The sequence below is a fragment of the Chionomys nivalis genome, chromosome 11 (assembly GCF_950005125.1).
Source record: "Chionomys nivalis chromosome 11, mChiNiv1.1, whole genome shotgun sequence".
Taxonomy (NCBI): Eukaryota; Metazoa; Chordata; class Mammalia; order Rodentia; family Cricetidae; genus Chionomys; species Chionomys nivalis.
The window spans coordinates 128,860-150,067 of NC_080096.1; the positions used below are offsets into that span (position 1 = coordinate 128,860).

The window sequence follows — 21,208 nt, forward strand, 5'->3', positions numbered from 1 at the left end:
GCTGCTCAAGGGCTTAGCATGCAGGCCAAATGGTAACAGAAAATCCCTGCCAATGATACCAGACCAGACTCTAGGAGTTGTGTTGGGATCACTGCCTGACAGTTTGGGACCTGCTAGAGTGCATCTAGTAAGGCAGTGCAGCACACACATCCATAGGAGTGGTACCAGTCTGAACTCAGGCTCATCTCCATTTCTTTAGTGAAAAGGGTTAGGATCAGTAGACAGCCCAGCCTCAGAAATGTCTTCCCTTTAATCCCAGCACTTGGGAGGCAGAGGCAGGTGGATCTCTGTGAGTTCGAGACCAGCCTGGTCTACAAGAGCTAATTCCAGGACAGGCTCCAAAACCACAGAGAAACCAAAAAAAAAAAAAAAAAAAAAAAAAAAAGAAATGTCTTTCTCCTGAGAGACTTAACATGGCCTATAGCCAGCTCATAGCAAGCCCCAAGCCAGGCATGTCCCAGCAGGGCAGCTCCTCTGTATCTGACCAGGACCAGAAACAGATACATTCCTGGAGGGTCTGACCCTTTGCAAAACTGTCTGAAGGAGCCCTAGATAATTTACCACTAACCTCTGACCCTGAAAGTTAACTCTACCGAGGAAGTCCAACAGCACTACCAACTAGACACTTGGACCAACTGTGCCGTCCTAGCGGAAGAACATGTGGAACAGTCTGTCTGGTACTAGTGACTGCAGGTCCAGTATTTTGTGTACAGGTTTTGGTCTATCTGTGGATTGTCTGCACTGTTTGTGGTGAAAGTGCCTGCTTTGTGTGGACACTTGAGGGCATTCCTATACGTTGTGCACCATCCTACATATTCAAGTTCAGGAACTTTAGAGTCAGTAATGTGGATGCAGATTGCAATCCACCTATGTCTACTTTGTGCTTTGAGCATGCATACATTTGCTGGTGTCCACTGAGGATTGCGCCTACAACTGTAAACCTATAGCTCTGTACTCTGGGAGGGAAGAGGATTCGTGGCATGCAGCCCATTACCATAAGCAGGCAGACAGCCTAAGGGATGGACTAAGACTTTGTTCAAAGTACCTCCTCTAATCACATCTGTGGTCTCACACATTTCTCTTCCAAGAGATTCTACCACATCTGGGCTTAGTAAACAGATTATTGATGGAGAAATGAATAAAGGGACTCTAAGAGGAGGCAATCTAAATTGACAGGCAAGCCTTCATGGGACAGAGGGGTCTGCGACCAGACCAAGCCCCTCCTATATATCTCAGGTCACAACCACTAGAGTTATTTATGACTCTCCTCCCCCTCCTGCAGTGGCACTCTAGTCTCAGCCTGAAGCAGAGGGCCCCCAAACAGGGGGCCCAGGAGCAGCGACCAGGCCATGCCAAAGCCAGAGGGTGGAGCCTCCTGGGTGGAGGAGGGGCTGAAGTATAGGTGTAGGCAGCCTGGATGATTCTAATGCAAAAACGATTTCCCTCTAGCCTTTGCTCCAGTCTAAGAAGTACAGAGAATGGTGTGGCCAAGGACTTTCAGCCTAGGATACAGGTATAGCAAGTATAATATCCCCAAAGAGGAACCCTGGTCTCTGGACAGTGATCTTCATCTCAGGAAAAGGAATAATTGTAATGAGACTTCCTTGCCAAGCCCTGGAATGGCACAATGGACAAAGGGAAGAGTCTTCCAGCCTTGGACCTAAACCAGGGTCTTTCTTTTCAGGAAGAGATCTTAGTACTTCAGGTATGACCAAACTGGCATGAAGTTAGGTTGGGTATTTTGGGCAGCCCTCTGCTCATCCTGATCTGAGGCCCTTGACTTCTTCTGAATGGTTTCTATGCATAAGTATGATAAGAGATGGTAAGCAGGGCTAGAAGCGACGCATGGGCAAATACACACACAGTAGTGGCCTTCTCAGATACAAGCCCGTGCTTCCCAATTCCACAGAAGGTCTTGAAGCCAAAGCTCTACACACAGATGCAGATTAACATAAGAAACCCTAGGTTGAGGGAACATCTTTGGAGACAAGATTGGGGCTATGCTCTGGCAGTAAACACATGAGGTCCAACCCTTGACCTTAATCAGAAGCCCCAGTGTTCTCTCCATGTGTGCCACAACTACTCACCAACATGATGGTCTCTTCAAGGTAAAGAATTACAGGCAGCACCTATATGCATTAGACATGGAGGCATCATACCTTAGACAAGACACAGGCCATAGAGAGAGAGAAAAGAAGAAGGACTATTGTCTATCAGGGACATACTAGTGTCCAGGATCTGGGTAAGGTAATGGAACCAATGTTGGTGAAGAAAGAAGTGGTCACCCACTTCCATATATCTCCTTGAGCACCAACAGACCATTATATGGAGAATAGTATTATTAAAGAGAGTGCAAAGGCTGGGTAGTGGTGGTGCATGCTTTCAATCACAGATCTCAGGAGGCAGAGGCAGGCAGATCTCTGTGAGTTTGAGGCCAGCCTGGTCTACAGAGCGAGTTCTAGGACAGCCAATGTTACACACAGAGAAACCCTGTCTTGAAAAAACAAAAGAAAAAGAAAGAAAAAACTAAAGAGTGCAAGGGCTGTCCAGACTCCTAGCACATTCCTCACGCAAGCAGAGCATGTGCAGAGCTCACTCTCCAAGTCAACCTGGGAAGGGATCATGGACGAAGCGGGCCATACCAGCTAGTGCTGGGTCACTAGGGGAGGTGGCAAGAGGCAGCTTCCTCACTCCTAGGCCCTACCTTGAAGAAGGAAGGTTATTTGTACAGAAAAACTTGTGACCCAGCTCAGCCCCCCCAGGACAAAGTCAGAGAATGCCAGGTGCATTTCAGAAGACTGGGGGACCGGGAACGGCCCACTTTCTAGTGTACCCAACATGTCACACAACAGATACGCCCCTCTCACAAGCTAATACCAAAGTCACAAGATATCTCAGTTTCTCTTCACTCTGATCTTGATTCCATACAAACATGAAGGAGGGGGTCGGAAACCAGACATGAAGCTAATCTGCTCCCTTCAAGGTATCAAGGTGAACAGAGATGTAACAGGTCCCTCTCTCCCAGACTTGCAGCTCTTGGGGATAGAAATGTGTTGGTGTGCACATTTGTTAAGCCAACTGTCACTGTCCCCTACTCCAACCCTGATTCTATGAATGCCTCCTTGTTCCATTCCGTGGCTCTGACTCTTCTTGCCCTGGGAGTAGGCATCATAGTAAAAACAGCTGTGTGTCATTCAAAAACTGCTTAACCTGTCTCAGGTTCTCATCTACAAAATGAGAATATGCAATAAGTGATCCAATGTACCAATTCGGTGAGAAATGGGTAGTGAGAGAAAACTGACAGAGAACTGCTATTCTTACTTACAAACAGAGCTCAAACACTCCACAATCCACAACCCAGCCCCTGCAGATACATAGAGGCCATCTGAGGGGAAGGAGAGCAGGCTCACACTCAAGGGGAAATGAGACCATACCAGCTCCATTTCAGCAGAAACCCACTCACCTATCCTGCAGATTACCCTACATTCCTTTAGACCACAGTTGGGGGTCTTGCACTCAGCACTCACACCCCAGGGTCTCCTTTCATTTTCCCCACTGTGAAGAAGCCAGGGGCTGTAGCCCTGTCCCGCGACCTCCGTGTCATCGGAGTCCAGTCGGCCTTCACGCACCCCCCGCCGGAGCCCGCGCCCGCCCGCCGCGCCAGGGCGGTTTAAATGGGCCAAGTTGTGGCGGCGGCTGCGGCGACGGCGGCGGCGACGGAGGCGGAGGCGGCGGCGGCGGCGGCGGCGGCGGCGGGTCTTCCAAGTCCTCCAGCGAACGCAGTGTGCGGCGGGGCAGCTGGGGGGCGGGGAAAGGCGGGGCTGAGGCTAAGAATCCCAGGCTGGACTACGAACAGGACAGGCGACTCTGCAACTTCTCACTGCCGGGATCAGTCCAGCTCTGGTTAGTGTTGAGGAAAGGACTGGCCTGGACACGAATGCAGTTAGACTTCTGCAGCTCTGCAGAGACCTAGGACCCAGGAGCTGCAGCCCAAGATCTTAGGCAGTTCCAGGAGCACCATGCCTCAGGCGATCGAGGCCCAGCTAACCATCCAGACAACTGTCCAGGGAGGCCCGGCGGTCAGCAAGAGGGCTGCATCTGCTGCGAACACTGAGGCACAGTAGCCCGCCGAGTGAGTGCGTAGTCAGGCTCTATTCAGGACTTCCCGGCCCAAGACCCAACTCCAACCAAAATAAATCGCGCAGGCAACAAAAAGCCTTCATCTGAGTGCCATGCCAGCAGTGAAAAAGGAGCTCCCGGGCCGCGAGGACCTGGCCCTGGCCCTGGCCACCTTCCACCCGACCCTGGCCACACTGCCGCTGCCACCACTGCCCGCCTACTTGGCGCCTCTGCCCGCTGCAGCAGCCCTGCCCCCGGCCGCCTCTCTGCCCGCCTCAGCTTCGGGCTACGAGGCGCTGCTGGCTCCTTCACTCCGCCCCCCGCGCGCTTACCTTAACCTGCACGAGGCCGCGCCTCATCTCTACTTGCCCCGAGATCCACTGGCCTTCGAGCGCTTCTCAGCTACTGCAGCCGCGGCACCGGATTTCCAGCCGCTGCTAGACAACGGCGAGCCGTGTATCGAGGTGGAGTGCGGCGCCAACCGCGCGCTGCTCTACGTACGCAAACTCTGCCAGGGCAGCAAGGGCCCGTCCATCCGACACCGGGGCGAGTGGCTCACACCCAACGAGTTCCAGTTCGTCAGCGGCCGCGAGACCGCCAAGGACTGGAAGCGCAGCATCCGCCACAAAGGTGCGGTCACGGTGGGGGCTCGAGCCGCCGCTTGTCCCTCTTCTTCTGTGCCCCAGGTTCCTCATTCTGCCACCTGGGACACCTAGCATTAGCCCAAAGGGGGCGCTGTGGCTCCAGGGCTGGTGCTGGGGATACCCTTCTCTTTCCACCACCACTCCTCTCCAGCCCCTCCTGTCCACCCACCCACGCACGAGCGACTTAGTGGACACAGCAAAGGTTTCTCAGCCTCCCTGATCTCTTCAGCCCAGGTCAAAGGGTTCTGGGTCTGCGAGCCGTGAAGGCAGGGGAAGTTTACCGGAACTCGGGAGAGGCCAATGGGAGGGGCGCCTCTTCCCCCACAGGCGCCCAGCCAGCGGTTCTTGACAGGAGTGGTGGTGTGCATGCACTTGCTGCAAGGGTAGGAGTGCGCGCTTAGTGGAGGCTGTGTCAGCAGGTGGGGGCAGCGGAACCTAACAACGTTGACGATACTGCCAGCCAAAGCCTGTTTGGATACGATATGGAGGCTCCTGAGCCGGGTTCAATAAGCGCTAGCGCTACGCCGGGAGTAAAAAAGTTAGAGACCTAAATGCGTTCGGTTTAGGGGGTCACGCCTCCCATTAGCTATCTCTTCCTGCGAGGAAGGGAATGCAGAAGCAGGCCTGATCCCCTTCTCACCTCTCACCTCATCAGCCTCTGTCATGAGTTCCCTTGGGACCAGTTTGGAGAGGGTGGAGCTCTAGAGAAGGGCAACTAGAATGGGGACGGGGCCGGGGGCAAGGGGGGGGGGAGTAATCCCTTGGTCAGGCGGGGGCACTCGCTCAAAATTTGAGTTTTAGAGACCCCGCATTTCCCAAGCAGCTGCCACAAAGGTGAGAGAGAATTTCAGATGAGAAGTTGGGCACGGTGGGCTTAAGAGATCATTGTGAATTTCGTGCACAATTTCATGAATTTTTGCGGGGAAGAGGAAAATCTGGCCTTGCAGCTATGCCCCTGAAAAGCATGCTAATGCTATATGCACCTGGCCTCTCCCTCACGTGTTCTGCTTGGTCTCCTGGCAGGGAAAAGCCTGAAGACGCTTATGTCCAAGGGGATCCTGCAAGTGCACCCCCCGATCTGCGATTGTCCAGGCTGTAGAATATCCTCGCCCGTGGTGAGATATGAGATAAGCTGGAGATTGTTGGGCAGAAGGTCTGGGTTTCAGCTTCGAAAGTGGTGGCTATGTTGTCTGGGAATGAACATCCTAACCTCAACCCTGCTGATGTGCTAGAGGAACCTGAGAAAAGTAAATAGGTCAGTAGGTTCCTTGGCACCCTCCCAGACTGTACCTGGGAAAGAAAAGGAATCCCGGGTTGGATACAGGGTGAGCTGTTGTTTAAGAATTATTTTTGTTGCTGGGCGGTGGTGGCGCACGCCTTTAATCCCAGCACTTGGGAGGCAGAGGCAGGTGGATCTCTGTGAGTTCAAGACCAGCCTGGTCTACAGAGCTAGTTCCAGGACAGGCTCCAAAACCACAGAGAAACCCTGTCTCGAAAAAACAAAAAACAAAAAAAAAAAAAAAAGAATTATTTTTGTTTTATGTGTGTGTCTGTTTCATGCATGCCTGGTGCCCATGAATCCAGAGAGACCCTGGAACTAGAATTGAGTATGGTATTAAGCCGCCATGTGAATACTTAGAACAAAACCCAGGTCCTTTGCAAGAGCAGCAATTGTTGTTGTGGTGTTGGTTTTGGTTCTGGTTTTGGTTTTTTGAGACAGGCTTTCTCTGTGTAACCATCTTGACTGTCCTGGAACTCACTCTATAGACCAGGCTGGCCTCAAACTCACAGCAAGTGAGTTACCTCTTTCCAATTCTTCCATCATTGGAACTGTTGCTACTCAAATCGTGGGAATGCATAGCCTTATTCCTGGATCATGTCATTCTTCTTGGCCTAGATCTGGAGGTCACCAAATCATCTGGCACACCTGGGAGTGATGCTGATTGTGGGATTGGGCTCATTCTGAGGCATGACAGTACTGACTTGCTTTGACTGTGATCTGGGATAGTCCCAGGCTTGAGGGTGAGCAACCTGTGTCTCTGGGGTGCTGAGTTGGAATCCTGCCCAGTATATGACTAAATGTCTGAGTGTCCTGATGGGATAGCCTAGTCAGAGCAGACTGTATAAGCATCTAGTGAGCTAAAGTTGGGGACTGGTTACAGAATCCCACCAAAGGTAGACAATGTATCGAGTACTTGAAGAACAAGAAAGATTAGGGATCAAGCATGCATCCCCTTATGCAAGAAGGGTTTGACGGATTCATTTGATAAAAGAGATTACCTCAGGAGAGGGAATAAGAGCACCTGGGGGAGAGCAATAAGGGTCTTATTGTTGAACTAGAGCTGTACCTGGCTTCACCCAGCATCCTGTCTGCCAGGGCAGAGTGAGGCAGAGAGATGCCACAATAGAACCCAATTGTCCACCTTAAATTTGTTTCATTTGGGCTCATGGTGGAGCATCCTTATTGGTTCCTTATGGGCCCTGAGGGGCATGCTGGGAAACCACAAACTCATGCATTTGGGGCAGATGAACGGAACCACATGCAGAGCCTGCCAGATCTAATGCAGGCCAACATACTAGGTTCACAAAACATGCAGGCGAATACAGGCATCATTCCACCACCTGCTGGAACCAGAGGTCAAAGTCTGCAGGTAGCTGGTGGGAGAGGGGTCCTCATTAGGTCTACAGAGTTCTATTTTCTGTTTGGATGGGAGGAGTCATGCTGCTTACAAACCAAAGCACGTTGAGCACCCCCACAAGCCTGGGGGACAAGTAGCCCCATGCCTCCCTCACTTCAAGTGGGAAATCTGCAGCTCAGAAAGGAATGGGCCTGCTGTTTATCTAGGCCTCCCAATTCCTACCATGGGTGGGAGACAACTCAGGGCTGAGGCCAACTTTCCTACTCCTGGTTCCTTTTTAGAAAGACTTCCCCACCTTTCGCACCGTACCCCACAATCAGGACCACAAGTATGAATCAGTGTCACAGATATTTCAGTACTTGAATGCAGTGTGCACATAAATCAGAGGCCCTGAGCGATGGCACCCCTCACACTGTATGAGCAGCCTAGCTCTTGGTTAGGTTTTCAGATGTTTTCAAATATGTTAAGCTGTAGGGCTGGCTGACATTTTCAGTACACAAAGGAAGCTATATTCTCAGTTCTTGGGTATTATCGGGACAGCCATCTGGGTCCTTTGTACCATTTCTCATGGGTCATCCCCCAGGTACCACCCAAGACCCAACTCCTGGTACTCTTAGGGTGTGGAAGGTGCAAGTAGGTCCCTGTGCCTGCTGTTTGTGTTGTGGGGTTGAGGCTGGCAATAGCCAACTGGCTCTGGCTCTTTCCAAGTGACAATCTCATGGTCCCTGTGTCCCTTTGTATGTAAGAAAGAAAAAAAAAACTTGTTTCTGTTATCGAGAGACAAGCAAGCGCTCATAGAAATGATTCCCCAAGCCTGTGGGATGACAGAGGCCTGGGACACAAGCCCTGTAGGTATAACATCTGTAGAATAAATCCCAAGTGTAAGAAAGGGCTTTACCCCTTCAGCCTAACCTTCACTCTACTGTCCCTAGAACAGTGAAGGACAAAAGTCAAGTAGATCTTAAAGGGGGCCATAGAAATAACCCTCTTGTCCTGGGGCCAGTCCTCAAACCATAGTGATTCACACCACTGACTTGGTACTACAGAGTCCTTATCACCTACTCTGGAAAGTAACCAAATGTAGGCCCCAAAAGACTCCTGATGGTTTATGCAGCAGAGACAGGGCTCCCAGAGCCCCGAGTGGACACTGTTCAGACTGCAGAGCACTTGCCTAGCATGCTTCAGTATCTCAGAAATGGGGGCTGGGGGTGGAGAGAAAGAAATTAAAAAAAAAAAAAAAAAGACAGTTCATTGATGTTTCTGTTTGACAATGGACAGCTAGAATGGGGCTAGAACTCTGCCCTGTTCCAGTCCATGAAATGAACTTGGGAGAGGCATTCTCTAGGATGTGGAAGGTGGGACTTACCATGTAAGATGAGCCATCACTGAGGCTGTGCCTACAGAGAAGAACTGGACTGGAGCCTGTGGGTCCCACACTATCATCCTTGTGCGCTGGTCTATAGCAATGGGGCTTCTGCACCTTGGTCTGGACTCTGGAGGCTGAAGGCCTGACCTAACCTAACCCTCCTCTTCCCACCTTCTCAGAACCGGGGACGTTTGGCCGACAAGAGAACAGTCACTCTGCCCCCTACACATGCCCTAAAGAAAGAAAGAACCCCCAGTTTCTCAGCGAGTGACGGTGACAGTGATGGAAGTGGCACAGCTTGTAGGCAGCAGCCAGGCCTGAAGCAGGAGGATGATCCACACATCCATATCATGAAGAGAAGGTACTGATTCCACAGCCATGCTAGGAGGCTACTGCGAGGGTGGGGGTAGGCCAGCACAGTCAAGGTCTGCAAACACTGTATCAGGCACAGGCAGGAACCTTTCTTTTTTTTTTTTTTTAAATATTTATTTATTAATTATGTATACAATATTCTGTCTGTGTGTATGCCTGCAGGCCAGAAGAGGGCACCAGACCTCATTACAGATGGTTGTGAGCCACCATGTGGTTGCTGGGAATTGAACTCAGGACCTTTGGAAGAGCAGGCAATGCTCTTAACCTCTGAGCCATCTCTCCAGCCCGGCAGGAACCTTTCTTGACATCTCATCCAGGCACTTTGATTCTCTGCAGGGGTCACTTTTAGGAAATGGGTTGGTAGCAGTGAGACCCAGAAGCCTATACCAACCTGGGCTCATGATCCAAGTCTCCTTCAAGTGGCTGCTATGAGGTTCTTCTTGTGTGATGTCACACTGGCTGAAACAGCCCTGGCAACTAGAAATTTGATTTCAGTAGAATAAGCACCATGTATAGGAAGCCTACGGACACTATGTTCTCTCACTGACTATGCAGCCATGCTACTTCAGGTGCCCAAAGAGAAGTGAGGTCAGGACTGTTGTAAAACCAGAAGCTGACTCTGACCTGGCGAGTGGGAGCTGAAGCACATTTAACTTGGCATGGGGCATTGCCTCTTAGCCACTGCCCTAACTACTGGTACAACAGGATGCCAGAATCAAATTCATGTATATCCTTCTGCCCAGGTATATTCCCGGAGCCATGCTGACCCTCTATTTTTCCCTTTTCAGAGTCCACACCCACTGGGATGTGAATATCTCCTTCAGAGAAACATCCTGCAGGTAAGAGTCCAAGTCTGTGAGACTACACACACATCACAGGCAGCAGGGAGTTTTATTGCTGTGCTTCCCCTTGGGCCCTGCTTATGCTATGCCGCCTGCCTCTTCTCCCTCTTCTGCCGATGGACCCGTCTTATTCATTTTCTGACCAATATAAACCAATGTGAGCTGAGTATCCATCAGGTTTTCTATGTCTTTTTGCACAACCCGGGTTATGGCAAACTGGGTGGCAGGATCCCACCTTAACCAAGCACATCCCACATGCCAAGTAGCACAGGCAGAGGTTCTGAGAAGAGAGGTTCTAGAGTCTGCGTATATGCTGTCCCTGATGGGACTGTCCATTTGTATCCATCTGCTCAGAGATGAGGCTGTAATATTCTTTGCTTAACCACCCAGAAATGGACCAGGAGATGAGAATGGTGATATATGAGTGATGTCTTGAAGGATGTATGAGAATTCACTGGGGTAAAGGGATTCTACAAAGTTATGTTAGAATGAGATACGAGAGGCCAGTTTGGCCAGGTGGAGGCTAAAGATCTGGGCCTTGAATGCTGGACCTATTGGGTTTTATCTTCAAGAAAGAAAGCACAGAAAGCTTTTCACCAAGTAAACATGTTTTGAAAGGATCCTTCTGGAGAAACCCTCGCCTATCAGGTCAGGGGTTTTCTTAGGAACACATAGATTCATAATATGGAAGCATAGTGGGGGCTGCAAATACAGATGTCACAAGAAGATGAAAATGAAGTCACTATATAAGGAAGCTGGAGTGTTGGGAAGATCCAGTCTCCCAGTTTCTGAGGAGCAAGGAATAGGTCTGTGAACATGCCCCACTGTAGCTTCTGGCTAGTGGGCTCCAGTCTTACCCCAGGACCTACAGGGTATACATCAGGAAAAGTCCAACAGTGGAATGTGGCCTCAGGAAGGGACTAGCCTTCTGTGGCCAGGCTCCAGGCCAGTCACATTTGAATGTCTGTCCTGGCTTCTTTCAGATGTGTTATTATTTGTGTGATTGACAAAGCCTGCATCCTGGGGTTGCATTGCAATAAAAAAATATCTTTAAACTTATTTCTACCTAATTTTGAAGTTGCCGGCTCCGTTGATCATTTGTTTGAACCATCAAGAACACTGATGACATTTCATGAGCTTTTTACTATACATGCTGCAGGATAGATTTATCAGCAAGACTGGTAGGGAAGCTGGTGCTTATGCCTCTCCTCCAGGAGCAGTTCTTACCTCCTCACATTCACAAGGCCTTAGTGAGCATGTGTCCATACAAGTTCGTCACAGTGTCAACAACTACAGCCTGGTGCCCCTCAAGAAGTTCCTTAGTTCCAAGAGTCAGGATTCTATCGGAAGGGGGAAGAAGGCCAGGAGTACTGACAGTCTTCAACTTACCTACTGGTAGATCCAGTGTCTAGACAGGAAGGGTCACAGGTGGCCAAGACCAGCTGCTTGTGCTACCCCCCACCTGGCCCTTTGTTTTGCCTTGTTGGCTTGCCTACTCGTTCTTCTGTCTCTAGTTTCCTGTCTATGAATCCATCTCTGTTGTCACTCTTCACTTGTCTGTTCACTTGTTTCCACTAATCCATCGTCCATCTGTCTTTGGTCCTCTGACAAACCATGTAGGGAACCACCTGTCTGCTTGGATCAAGCAAGAATCGTAACTCACCCAAATGCCTGTGAAGCCTTGAGCAGCATAGCCTCTGAACCCTCAGGGTCCCTAAACTGTCAGGGAGGAGAACAAGTCTGGATTTCATGATAAGACCAAAGGAACAGGATGGAGACCCCCAGAAGGTGTGCTAGGCCAATCTTTTTCTTTCTGGCCTCCTCATAATCCTCCCCCTGCAGCATTCTGGCTCTACCACGACCATCCATCTCTTCATCCATGCCTCAGCCTCCTGAGGTACTCTAGGGCTTGGTCCATAACATGTAGTAGAATGCATTGGGAAGCAGAGGGTGAGTTGTGGCTTCAAGAATCCCATACCATGCCTGGCAGTGGTGGCGCACACCTTTAATCCCAGCACTTGGGAGGCAGAGGCAGGCGGATCTCTGTGAGTTTGAGACCAGCCTGGTCTACAAGAGCTAGTTCCAGGACGGGCTCCAAAACCACAGAGAAACCCTGTCTCGAAAAAACCAAAAAAAAAAAAAAAAAAAAAAAAAAAAGAATCCCATACCATGACGCTAAGAGCATAATTAATGCATTTCGGCCATGTATGCATGGAATTTTTCAGATCTGTATAAAATCAGCATAATTTGTTCAGTGAATGACCAAGCTATAGGAACTGGTTTTCAGAACTGCATCATCTTTGAAGGCAGAATGGAAGGTGGATGCTAAATTCAAGTCCTGTTATGACCAGCTATCACTCCATGGAATCATGCTATCCAGTACCTAGTGACTCTAATATTGTCACCAGACTTTTCCAGATACAGGTCCAGGCAGGAGACCTCACTTTCTTTCTGTGGGCCAGGCTGTGTTCACAGAGAACAGACTTTCTGCCCACTCCCTGGAGCCCCTAGAAACTGGTTTACCTCCTAACTAGAAGGAAATCCCCTTGGGGACCAGTCTGTAGCTGTTCCAGCCTGTGCCTAGTCAGCCCGCAACACCCCCTCATGCTGAGATAGCAATTCTCTCTGACACCCCCACACTGATGAGGATGCAGGGGATGAGCCTCATGCCAATTAATCCTATAACGTACTTACACCCCCACCTGCCCTCTGGGCCTGCAGTGCTGAGATGGGAAGAACACATCTGGGCCTCTAGGCCGGGGCCCTCTTGGGTGTCTGCTGATGAAACTGATCTGCTTAGGTGCCAGCCCTGGATTAGCCCAGCTACAGTCACCATGGTCAGGGGCTGGGAGCTATTTAATGAGGTTCAGAGTTGATTCCTAGGTCACTTTGTAGAGGCACTGCCAGGATCTGAGGCTGCTCTGTCACAGGTGAGCCATGGAGGGCTGAGCACTGGGCACCACCGCTCCTGCCCTGACTTTGGCTTCCTGTGTCTTCCTTCTCTACTGATGCTTACAGAACTCCAGGGTAAGGAATTCCTACTTATATATCCTCTCCTCTATGGGGCTCTGTGGATGAGGACTCAGCTGACTCAGCAGGAAGGACAAACACAGTTAAATGATGTTATACTGAGTCAAAAGGTCCTGTGTAGAAGTTCCGGACCTACCCATGCCTGGTGGTGGCACTCTGCTAATGAGCATGAGTCTTGTCAACTATAGAGCTCTGGTCAGAACTTCAGTTTCCTTATTTAAAAGAACTGGGAACTAGGGAGTATGTTCCATGTTCTTGCTGCCAGAGCTGGCGGTATATATGGCAGCTTACTCTCTCTTCAAACTGCTCTCCAGGGCAAATCAGGACACACTTTTCTCTGCAAGAAGGAGAGCTGAAGGGGTATTCTTAGAACTGCAATTAGGTCTAAGTACCAGGTCCTGACTTCCCTTTGGTCTGCTTAGAGGGCATACACGTGTGCTGTCAGTGGTCTCACACAGAGGTGTGCAGCTGGCTTTGCATACTTAGTACATACTGTCCACAAATCATGTACCCTCATACCAACAATGCCAGATTTTCAACTAATGAAGCAGCTCATAGCTTGGTCTGTCTTGCTCTTCTGCAGCCAAGACAACGATCTCCCCACCCTTATATCCAGCGTACATCAAAGCCACCACCTTGTTATGCCCGAGCATCCAAGCCACTGTGACTTCCAGAGAGGCAACGTGGAGATTGGCCTTGGACCTGCAGGTGAGGAATCCAAGAGATCCCAATGGTAGAGTGGGGCTCTGGGGTCACAGCTATCCTGACTAGAGACTGTCCTCCCCAAGTCTCTAATCAGCAGCTCTAGGCCCTGAGCACTTTGGCTGGCAGCCAGAGTCCAGCAAGGGGGGTGGGTTGTGAGACTGGCTTTCCCCTGGGGCTACATGTGATGGTAATTGTGTTAATCCCAGACAGCCAGGCAGACATGGCTACAGCAAAGACTGCTCCATTATTGCTTTTGGTGGAGTGGGTTTCGAGTGGCCAAGACCCACCAACCCTTCCTCAAAGGGGCAGATACCATGTAAGCCTCTCCTAAGCTCAGAACTGCCCGCTGTAGAATGACTCGTGTGTCAGAAGAATGCTCACTTCTCCTACCCACAGAACTTGTACAACCCGAGTTCTGCCTTCCAGGGGTGCTGAACCTGAGCAAGGTGAGCAAAGAATGCTAGGGTTCCCAGAACCACCAAGAAAACTGACTACTGGAAGCCACAGGAGTTCAGAGAGGCAACTGGCAGAGATTGTGGCACTCCTCAGAAAAGCAGGCCATAAGGCTGCAGTGAGGGCACACCTGAGATTCAGGGGCTTTGAGGGACCTTCCTCTCCTGGGCTCCTAGGAAAGTGTCTGGTGTGACTGCAGTAATTGGAAAGACTGGGTGGGTGGGTGTGGTCCACCACAGTGGACATCTTTATCAAAGCCCCATGTGCTTGAATGGCTTTATGGACTGGTAGGGGGGTGCTTCTGGAACAGCTGGGGACCTGATGGAGGCCCAGCCGGGTGGAAACAGCTGAGCAAGCGCCTTATAAAATCTAATTGCCCCATTGATTGGGTAAAGTCAAAGAAGTCTATAATGATTGTGATGTTCTGAGCTCACAGGTCCTCCCCTGTTCCTGCACATGGAGAGAGACCTCCTTGGGTGTGTGTGGGTGTGTGTGTGCACATGCACACACTTCCTCCCAGCCAGGGCCATCATAATACTTGTTGTGGTGTCTGTGTATATATATATATATATATGATATTTACTCATCTGTCTGGCCACTCTTCCTTTTGCACTGCATGCAGGGATTCATAGTGGCACAACTATGTGAGAGTGTATGGCTTAACTTAGGCATTCTCTTAGGGTCTTGTCCCTATTTCCTAGGGGTTTTCTTTCAGTCTCTGTAGGGGTTCACTCTCCCACTGCCTCCTGGACAAGAGAGGACTATAGGGGTTGCAGGAAGTTATATGGCTTTGTGCATCTTCCCATAGTTATTCTGCCTGTGTTAGCAGCACCCTGGTGTGCTGGGAGTGGATGTGACTTCATTAAGTCTGCCACAGGACTGGGTCTTATTTGAGGTGCCTTTACTCCATGATCGTCTCCACCAGGTTATTTATTTATTTATTTATTTATTTATTTATTTATTTATTTTGGTTTTTTGAGACAGGGTTTCTCTGTGGTTTTGGAGCCTGTCCTGGAACTAGCTCTTGTAGACCAGGCTGGCCTCGAACTCACAGAGATCCGCCTGCCTCTGCCTCCCAAGTGCTGGGATTAAAGGCGTGCGCCACCACCGCCCGGTTTCCACCAGGTTATTATCCAAACTTCAGGAATAGAAAGACACACACACACACACACACACACACACACACTCCTCTCTCTCTGTCTCTCTGAGCTTTGCAGGTAGCCATTGTTAAAGTAGGGACAGACTGCTGTGAAAAGAGCCCTTGCCTGACCCTTAAGGGGATGTGTGGGTTGGGCATAAGAACAACATGTACAGAGTGAGTGAGACCAGGCCACACAGACCTAAGTGACCCTCCTCCCTGCCTAGATCAGCTGCTGCCCCTCCTGCCCACTGGTCTCTGATACATTATTGGTGGCCCCAAGTGCAGCCAAATACCCTTCATCTGCCTGCTGGATCCATCTGTCTTGAGAGATTATGGATGGAACTCTTGTCCAAACAATGGGTGCTGTCCCTCTCTTAGAGGAAGAGCCTGAGATGGCCAGCTAGACCAGTGGCAGTGAGGTAGTTGAGATCAATAAGTTATTAGCACCATTCTGTCAGCCATAATGTAATGATTGATTGGCCATTTTTGCTGCCACACTTCCCCAGTTTGATAAGAATGACAGACTTAGGAAATTTTTAAAAGTGGAATTCAGCTCTGGTGCTAATGGTTAGAGCTTTGGGGAAGGGTGGGCACACGTGGAAACAGCACTTGCTGGGCATCATGGAGATTTTTGGATTACCCAAGGAATTGTTCCTCCACACTCCTCTAGCTGGTGAGGATAAGGAGGGCAAAGACAGCAACATTTAATCTGGAACCAAGATGCCATGGGCTGTTCAGCAAATACCCTAGCCTTAGGGCAGGAACTCAGGAGGAACCTGGGCAGTAGTGTTTAGAATGGTCTGGAATTGGGTCAACTAATGCCTGAGGTTTGGCAAGTCGGGTATGTATGATCTCTGGATCCTACAGGGGATACTGGAAGCCAAGGCTGGGCCTAGCCTAGTGCAGACATAGCACATATAGGCTATGTACTATGGGGTGAGTTGTTCATGAGTCCCCTCAAGAGCCCAGAGCCTGGATGAGTAGGCGGGCACATACTGCCAAGGAGAGACAACGGCTTCCTTTCTGTGTCATAAGTGTAGTAGAGAGGTTACTAGAGGAAGAAACGAAGTTTCTGGTGGCAGGGCTGGGAAGACCCAGAATAAAGTAGGCTGAGATTTGAAGCATGACTTCTGTACTTGCCTCCCCCACACCTGCACAGTATCCAACCCTATCCAAGGCGGCAAAGGCAAGTCACTCAGTTCCCCCAAGGTGGGGCTGAGGAAGAACATGAACTTATAGGAGACTGCCTGGTGAAATATTGGTGTGAACTTCTCATTACTTCTATCTACATGCCCAGGGCAAGCATCAGAACTGCTTTGTGTCTTTGTTATGCTCCACATCCACCTGTCATGGTGTCCTCTGGCCTGCGATACCAGGTTGGGCAAGGTCTTAACTGCCAGGGAGAACGTGGTAGTGATTGGGGTTCCAAGCTGAGCTAAGGTACAGGTGGCTTTCCCTCCAAGTCATGAGGCACTGGGTGGGGCTCACTCCATCCTCTACAGGTGAACTGTTGGGCAAGAGACTGGGCTGCTCCTCCTACATTACTAGTGACTGTTCTTCAGAGAAGAAGGTGCGAAGCAAGTCCCCACAAGGTGAGTCTAACTCCGGAAAAGGAGGCAGGTCATAGAAAGGGGAGGGAGCAATGAGTTCTTGCGTCCTGAAGGGTTTGCCAGACCTTGGGTAGAAACCAAGAGAGGAGGCCTTGACTTGCACTCACCATGTGCTCCTTCCAATAGAGACTCTGCTGCTTCCAGAGCTGGAGTCTACAATGGCCCCTGAGGACCACTATCATCGGCTCATGTCAGCCCTGAGTGAGGCTGGCCCCTTTGAGGAAACTCAACGTCTCTACCACCTGGGTATCCCCAGCCATGGTATGTGCCACCACCACCCTCAGCATTCCCACCTCGACTATGCCAACCCTCCACTGTTCATCCCTAAGTGGGAGAGGAAGGCACAGGTGAGGGAGGGACATAGGAGAGATGTGGGTTCTGTGGCATATGCTAGGTTCTCCTCCACTCCAAGTAGTCAGTGCAATACCATGAATCTGTGGTCAAACTGTCTCAAGGTTGTTGTTGTTGTTGTGGGGCAGGCATGGCAGGAAGGAGGGAGTTGTCACAGGTAGGATATGGTCACTAGTGCTCAGGTTGCTTGAAAGAAGCCAAGCCTGAGGCACTACTCCTGCTACCTAGGAATAGTAAGACACCCTATTCAGCTGCAACACCGGAGAATCTTTTCTGGCAGAAGTGGCTGGGGGCTCAGGGAAGGGAGCAGAATTTCCGATTCTTACAGAAGGTACTGTCCCCCAGGGCAACTCAGGCACCAAGAACCTAAATAATTCACTAAATGTTAATAATTTAAAAATCCTTCTTTTTAATTGCTTTCCCAGCTCTGCTGCTGGCCTGTGCAGGAGAGGGTGTACAGGCAAGCTGGTTGTCAATCATCACTGTACAGAGGATGGCTGGGGCGTGGATGGGGGGGGTGGTTTATTGGGCTCTGAAGCTGGCTTCAGGCCCAGTAATTTATAAACAGGTAGCAGGGGAGCAGCAGAGAAGTAGAGCTTGAACTAGGGGGACTAAATGGGCTAGGAGTGCCCACACATTTAATAGTTGTCTACCATCATGGCCATGTGTACTATTATTGCTTAATGGGAGTGACAAGTTCTTCCTACCTATTCTTGCCTCCTGTCTATAAAGGAGTCACCTAGACAGCCTTCCGTTTGAGGTCCCCTCCCAACTTTTCTCCCACTGACCTGGAACAGCCTTGTGTCCTTAAACTCTGACCTTTGCACAGCCCATCTTTGCGATAGAGGCTAGAGCAAATACTCAAAACACCAAGCTATTTAGCTCGGAGCTCTTCTCCCCCAGCTCACTTTGATTACTGACCAATCAGACCCCTTTTCAAGTTCACTTGCCCAGCTGCACCATATAGGTCCTGGAGCAAACTGTGTCCCTGCTGATCCTCCTCCAGCCCCAGTGACACAAAACAGAGCTCAGGACATGTGGGAGTCTCCTCCTCCCATTCTGTTCTAGGCTTCACTGGGTCAATGCCCCATAACCAAAGGGAAATCCTGGGGGAGCTTAGCATCTGAGTTACTGCTGTTGCCTCCCTTCCCAGATCTGCTAAGGGTTCGGCAAGAAGTGGCAGCTGCAACTTTGAGGAGTCCTAGCAGCTTGGAAGTACACCTGCCCTCATCTGCAACAGGTCATCGTCGGAAGCAAGGCCTATTTCAGCACCGGGAGGGAACAGTTCCAGTTACTGCCCCGTCCTTCTCTGAAAGGTACTAAGTTGGTGTTTCAGCAAGGCCCCATAGTCTCTAGGCTTGTTAGTTGGGAAGGCCAAGGCCACATCCTGGCCCTTATCACATATGTGTGGGTACTGTGTTCAAGGTCCAGTGCAGGAGACTCCTAACACCAGCTGTTGTGAGCAAGCAAATATTTCTGGGGAAGAATATACAGAAAGGACCGTTCCAATTTCCTTGTTGAGCAATTGGGGACCAGCCTAGTAAAGGTGCCCTAAGATAGTGGTGGTGTGTTGAGGAAGGCAAAGAGTAAGCCATTTACTATCTGGAATTTGAAGAGCTAAGTGCAGAGGAGGCTGGGGTTACAACTCTAGAGACATCAGAGCTGTTCAAAGTACATACTGCCTCCACAGCGGACTACTGGAACCAAGGAGAGCTCTGGGCAGGAGCCCCAGGTTTCCTAAACACGCCCCATTCCACCCCACTGGCCACAGACCGCAGCATCTGCGGCTGCCTTCCGTCTCAGGACTGTAGCTAATTACCCCATCGTGTGCCCCTCCCCGCCTGCGCAGGACGGCTCAGGATGAGAGGTGCTCCCCCCACGCAGTAATTACCGCTGCAGCCGCCTCCGCCCACAGGGTCAGCGCCTCTGCGCCGCCGCGGAGATTAATTGGCGCCGCCAGCTTGGACTGGGGGGGGGGGGGCGGCAGTGCACGACCCGAAGCCAAAACCAGGGACTCAACGACCGCCCGTGGGGTCGGCAATTAGAGGCGGCGGCAGGGGATGCACTCGGAGGCGGTTACAGGAAAGGGGGAGGGGTGCACAGTCGGAACTGGGCCTGTGTTTACTATCCTGCTGTCCACAGGGAGCTGTCACAGCCACCCCCTTTGCTGTCACCCCAGAATGCCTCCCACATCGCCCTGGGCTCCCATTTCCGACCACCATTTTTTGGGGTGCCCACAGCTCTGTGTCAGACCCCAGGTGAGAAAAAGGCGGATATTAAGCCCTTTGTGTCGTTGTAGAGCCCTCTTTAGGTGCAGAGGGTCCAGCATGAATGGCCTGTTCTTTTTCCCCAGGTTACAGCTTCCTGCCCTCTGCCCAGACTGAGATTTTAGCTCGGCAGCAGGAGCTTCTACGGAAACAGAGCTTAGCTCGGTAAGAACCTTGAAGACCAGTGAGAGTCATTTTAAGCATGCTCATGCTGACTCCTGCTGTCTGCCCTTTTGGTCCAGGCTGGAGATGTCGGAGTTGCTTAGGCAGAAAGAACTGGGCAGCTCTCACCGCCCACAACTACTGGCGCCAGAGGTGGCCTTGCATATCCCAGAGGGTCCAGATGAGCTCCAGGGACGTGGCTCCATGCTGGTTTTGAAACACAGCTCAGCACCACTACTGGCCCTGCCACCCCAGGGACCCCCAGGCCCAGGCCCCCCTACCCCAACCAAGGACTCTGCCCAAAACCAGCCTCAAAAGGGGAGTCTTGGTGCTGCCTCAGCCCAGCCCAGTGAACCTAAGGAGAGGACAGGGGCTGGCCTCTGGGCTCAAGATGTCGCCGAGGAGCCATCCAAAGATTCAGATGGAGAGGACCTTGAGACAGCAGCTGCCAGAGGCGAGGCCTCTACTCCCAGACAGGTCCCAGCAGGAGGGACCAGAGCAGAAGGAAAGAGGCCTCTCTCAGGGTCAACGATGCCCCCTCCACTGCCCCTGGGATTCCCCTGTGGGGCAGTCAGCCCCTACTTCCACACAGGTGAGCAACCCTAGCCACCCACTAATAGGGGGTGCCACGGGGAGAAAAATCCTTTGTCACTAAACCAAGAGCTTTAAAAAATTAAGAGGTCAGCCCATGGGGGGATGCAAGGGAAAAGCCCAGGCCCTAGTAACAGCCTTTCCATCTCCAGGCACCATGGGGGGACTCTACAATGATGAAACCACAGCCCCTGAGGACGTCAACAAATGGACTGTAGATGATGTCTGCAACTTCGTGGGGGGCCTGTCTGGCTGTGGCGAGTATGCCAGGGTGAGGGGAGCGGCAGGTCCCTGGAACTAGGCCAGGAGGCCCTGTCCTGAGCAATGTCCCATAACCAACATGAAAGAACCAATCCTTTTGCTGAGTCGTTTTTCATGTAAGACACACTCTATTCTGAGGGCTTTTCTTGTCCCCAGGTATTCAGAGAACAAGGAATAGATGGAGAGACTTTGCCTCTACTGACAGAAGAACACCTTCTGAACACTATGGGACTGAAGCTAGGGCCTGCCCTTAAGATCAGAGCACAAGTAAGTGTTCTCATCAATCTAGAGAGGGCGTAAGGGTTCTTTCTGACTGAAGATGGTCTCCCAGTCCCCTTTATCTGGCAGGTATTGACCCAGCTTCATCTCTTTGTAGGTAGCCAAGCGCCTGGGCCGTGTCTTCTACATGGCCAGTTTCCCTGTGGCCCTTCCGTTGCAGTCAACAAGCCTGCAAGCCCCTGAACTCAGCCCAGGACAGCAACTCCTGTCCCCAGCAACCACCACATCTCCATATGAGGGGGCCCATCTGCCCACAGGCCGAGCCTCACCCAAGCAGGAGAATGGGTCAGGGACCATAGCTCTGCTCCCAGGGGCCCCAGATCCTTCTCAGCTTCTCTAATGATCTAGCAGGCAACCATTATACACACCCTGATAA

General features: G+C 51.0%; 2 protein-coding genes across 3 annotated transcripts in view; one reads left to right on the top strand and one right to left on the bottom strand.

Moving 5' to 3' along the window:
• The window catches only part of LOC130883446 (10 kDa heat shock protein, mitochondrial-like), an 18,636-nt gene extending 14,066 nt beyond the window's left edge, over positions 1-4,570 (bottom strand). Inside the window, exon 1 of one of the 2 annotated variants that reach the window (XM_057783862.1) lies at positions 4,452-4,570. The gene's annotated coding sequence lies outside the window, so the exon portion shown is untranslated. Of the gene's footprint in view, positions 1-3,463; positions 3,539-4,451 lie in introns of those variants that run through there. The other variant, XM_057783864.1, reaches the window with a different exon arrangement.
• On the top strand, positions 3,879-21,172 carry Samd11 (sterile alpha motif domain containing 11). Its single transcript, XM_057783858.1, has 14 exons — positions 3,879-4,749; positions 5,787-5,878; positions 8,948-9,129; positions 9,929-9,979; positions 13,596-13,720; positions 16,814-16,903; positions 17,048-17,182; positions 18,426-18,588; positions 19,415-19,530; positions 19,626-19,704; positions 19,782-20,293; positions 20,445-20,563; positions 20,710-20,820; positions 20,930-21,172. Exons 1-14 carry the CDS (start codon positions 4,233-4,235, stop codon positions 21,170-21,172), a joined length of 2,535 nt encoding a protein of 844 aa, XP_057639841.1. The 5' UTR covers positions 3,879-4,232.
• The last annotated feature ends 36 nt before the right edge of the window (positions 21,173-21,208 follow it).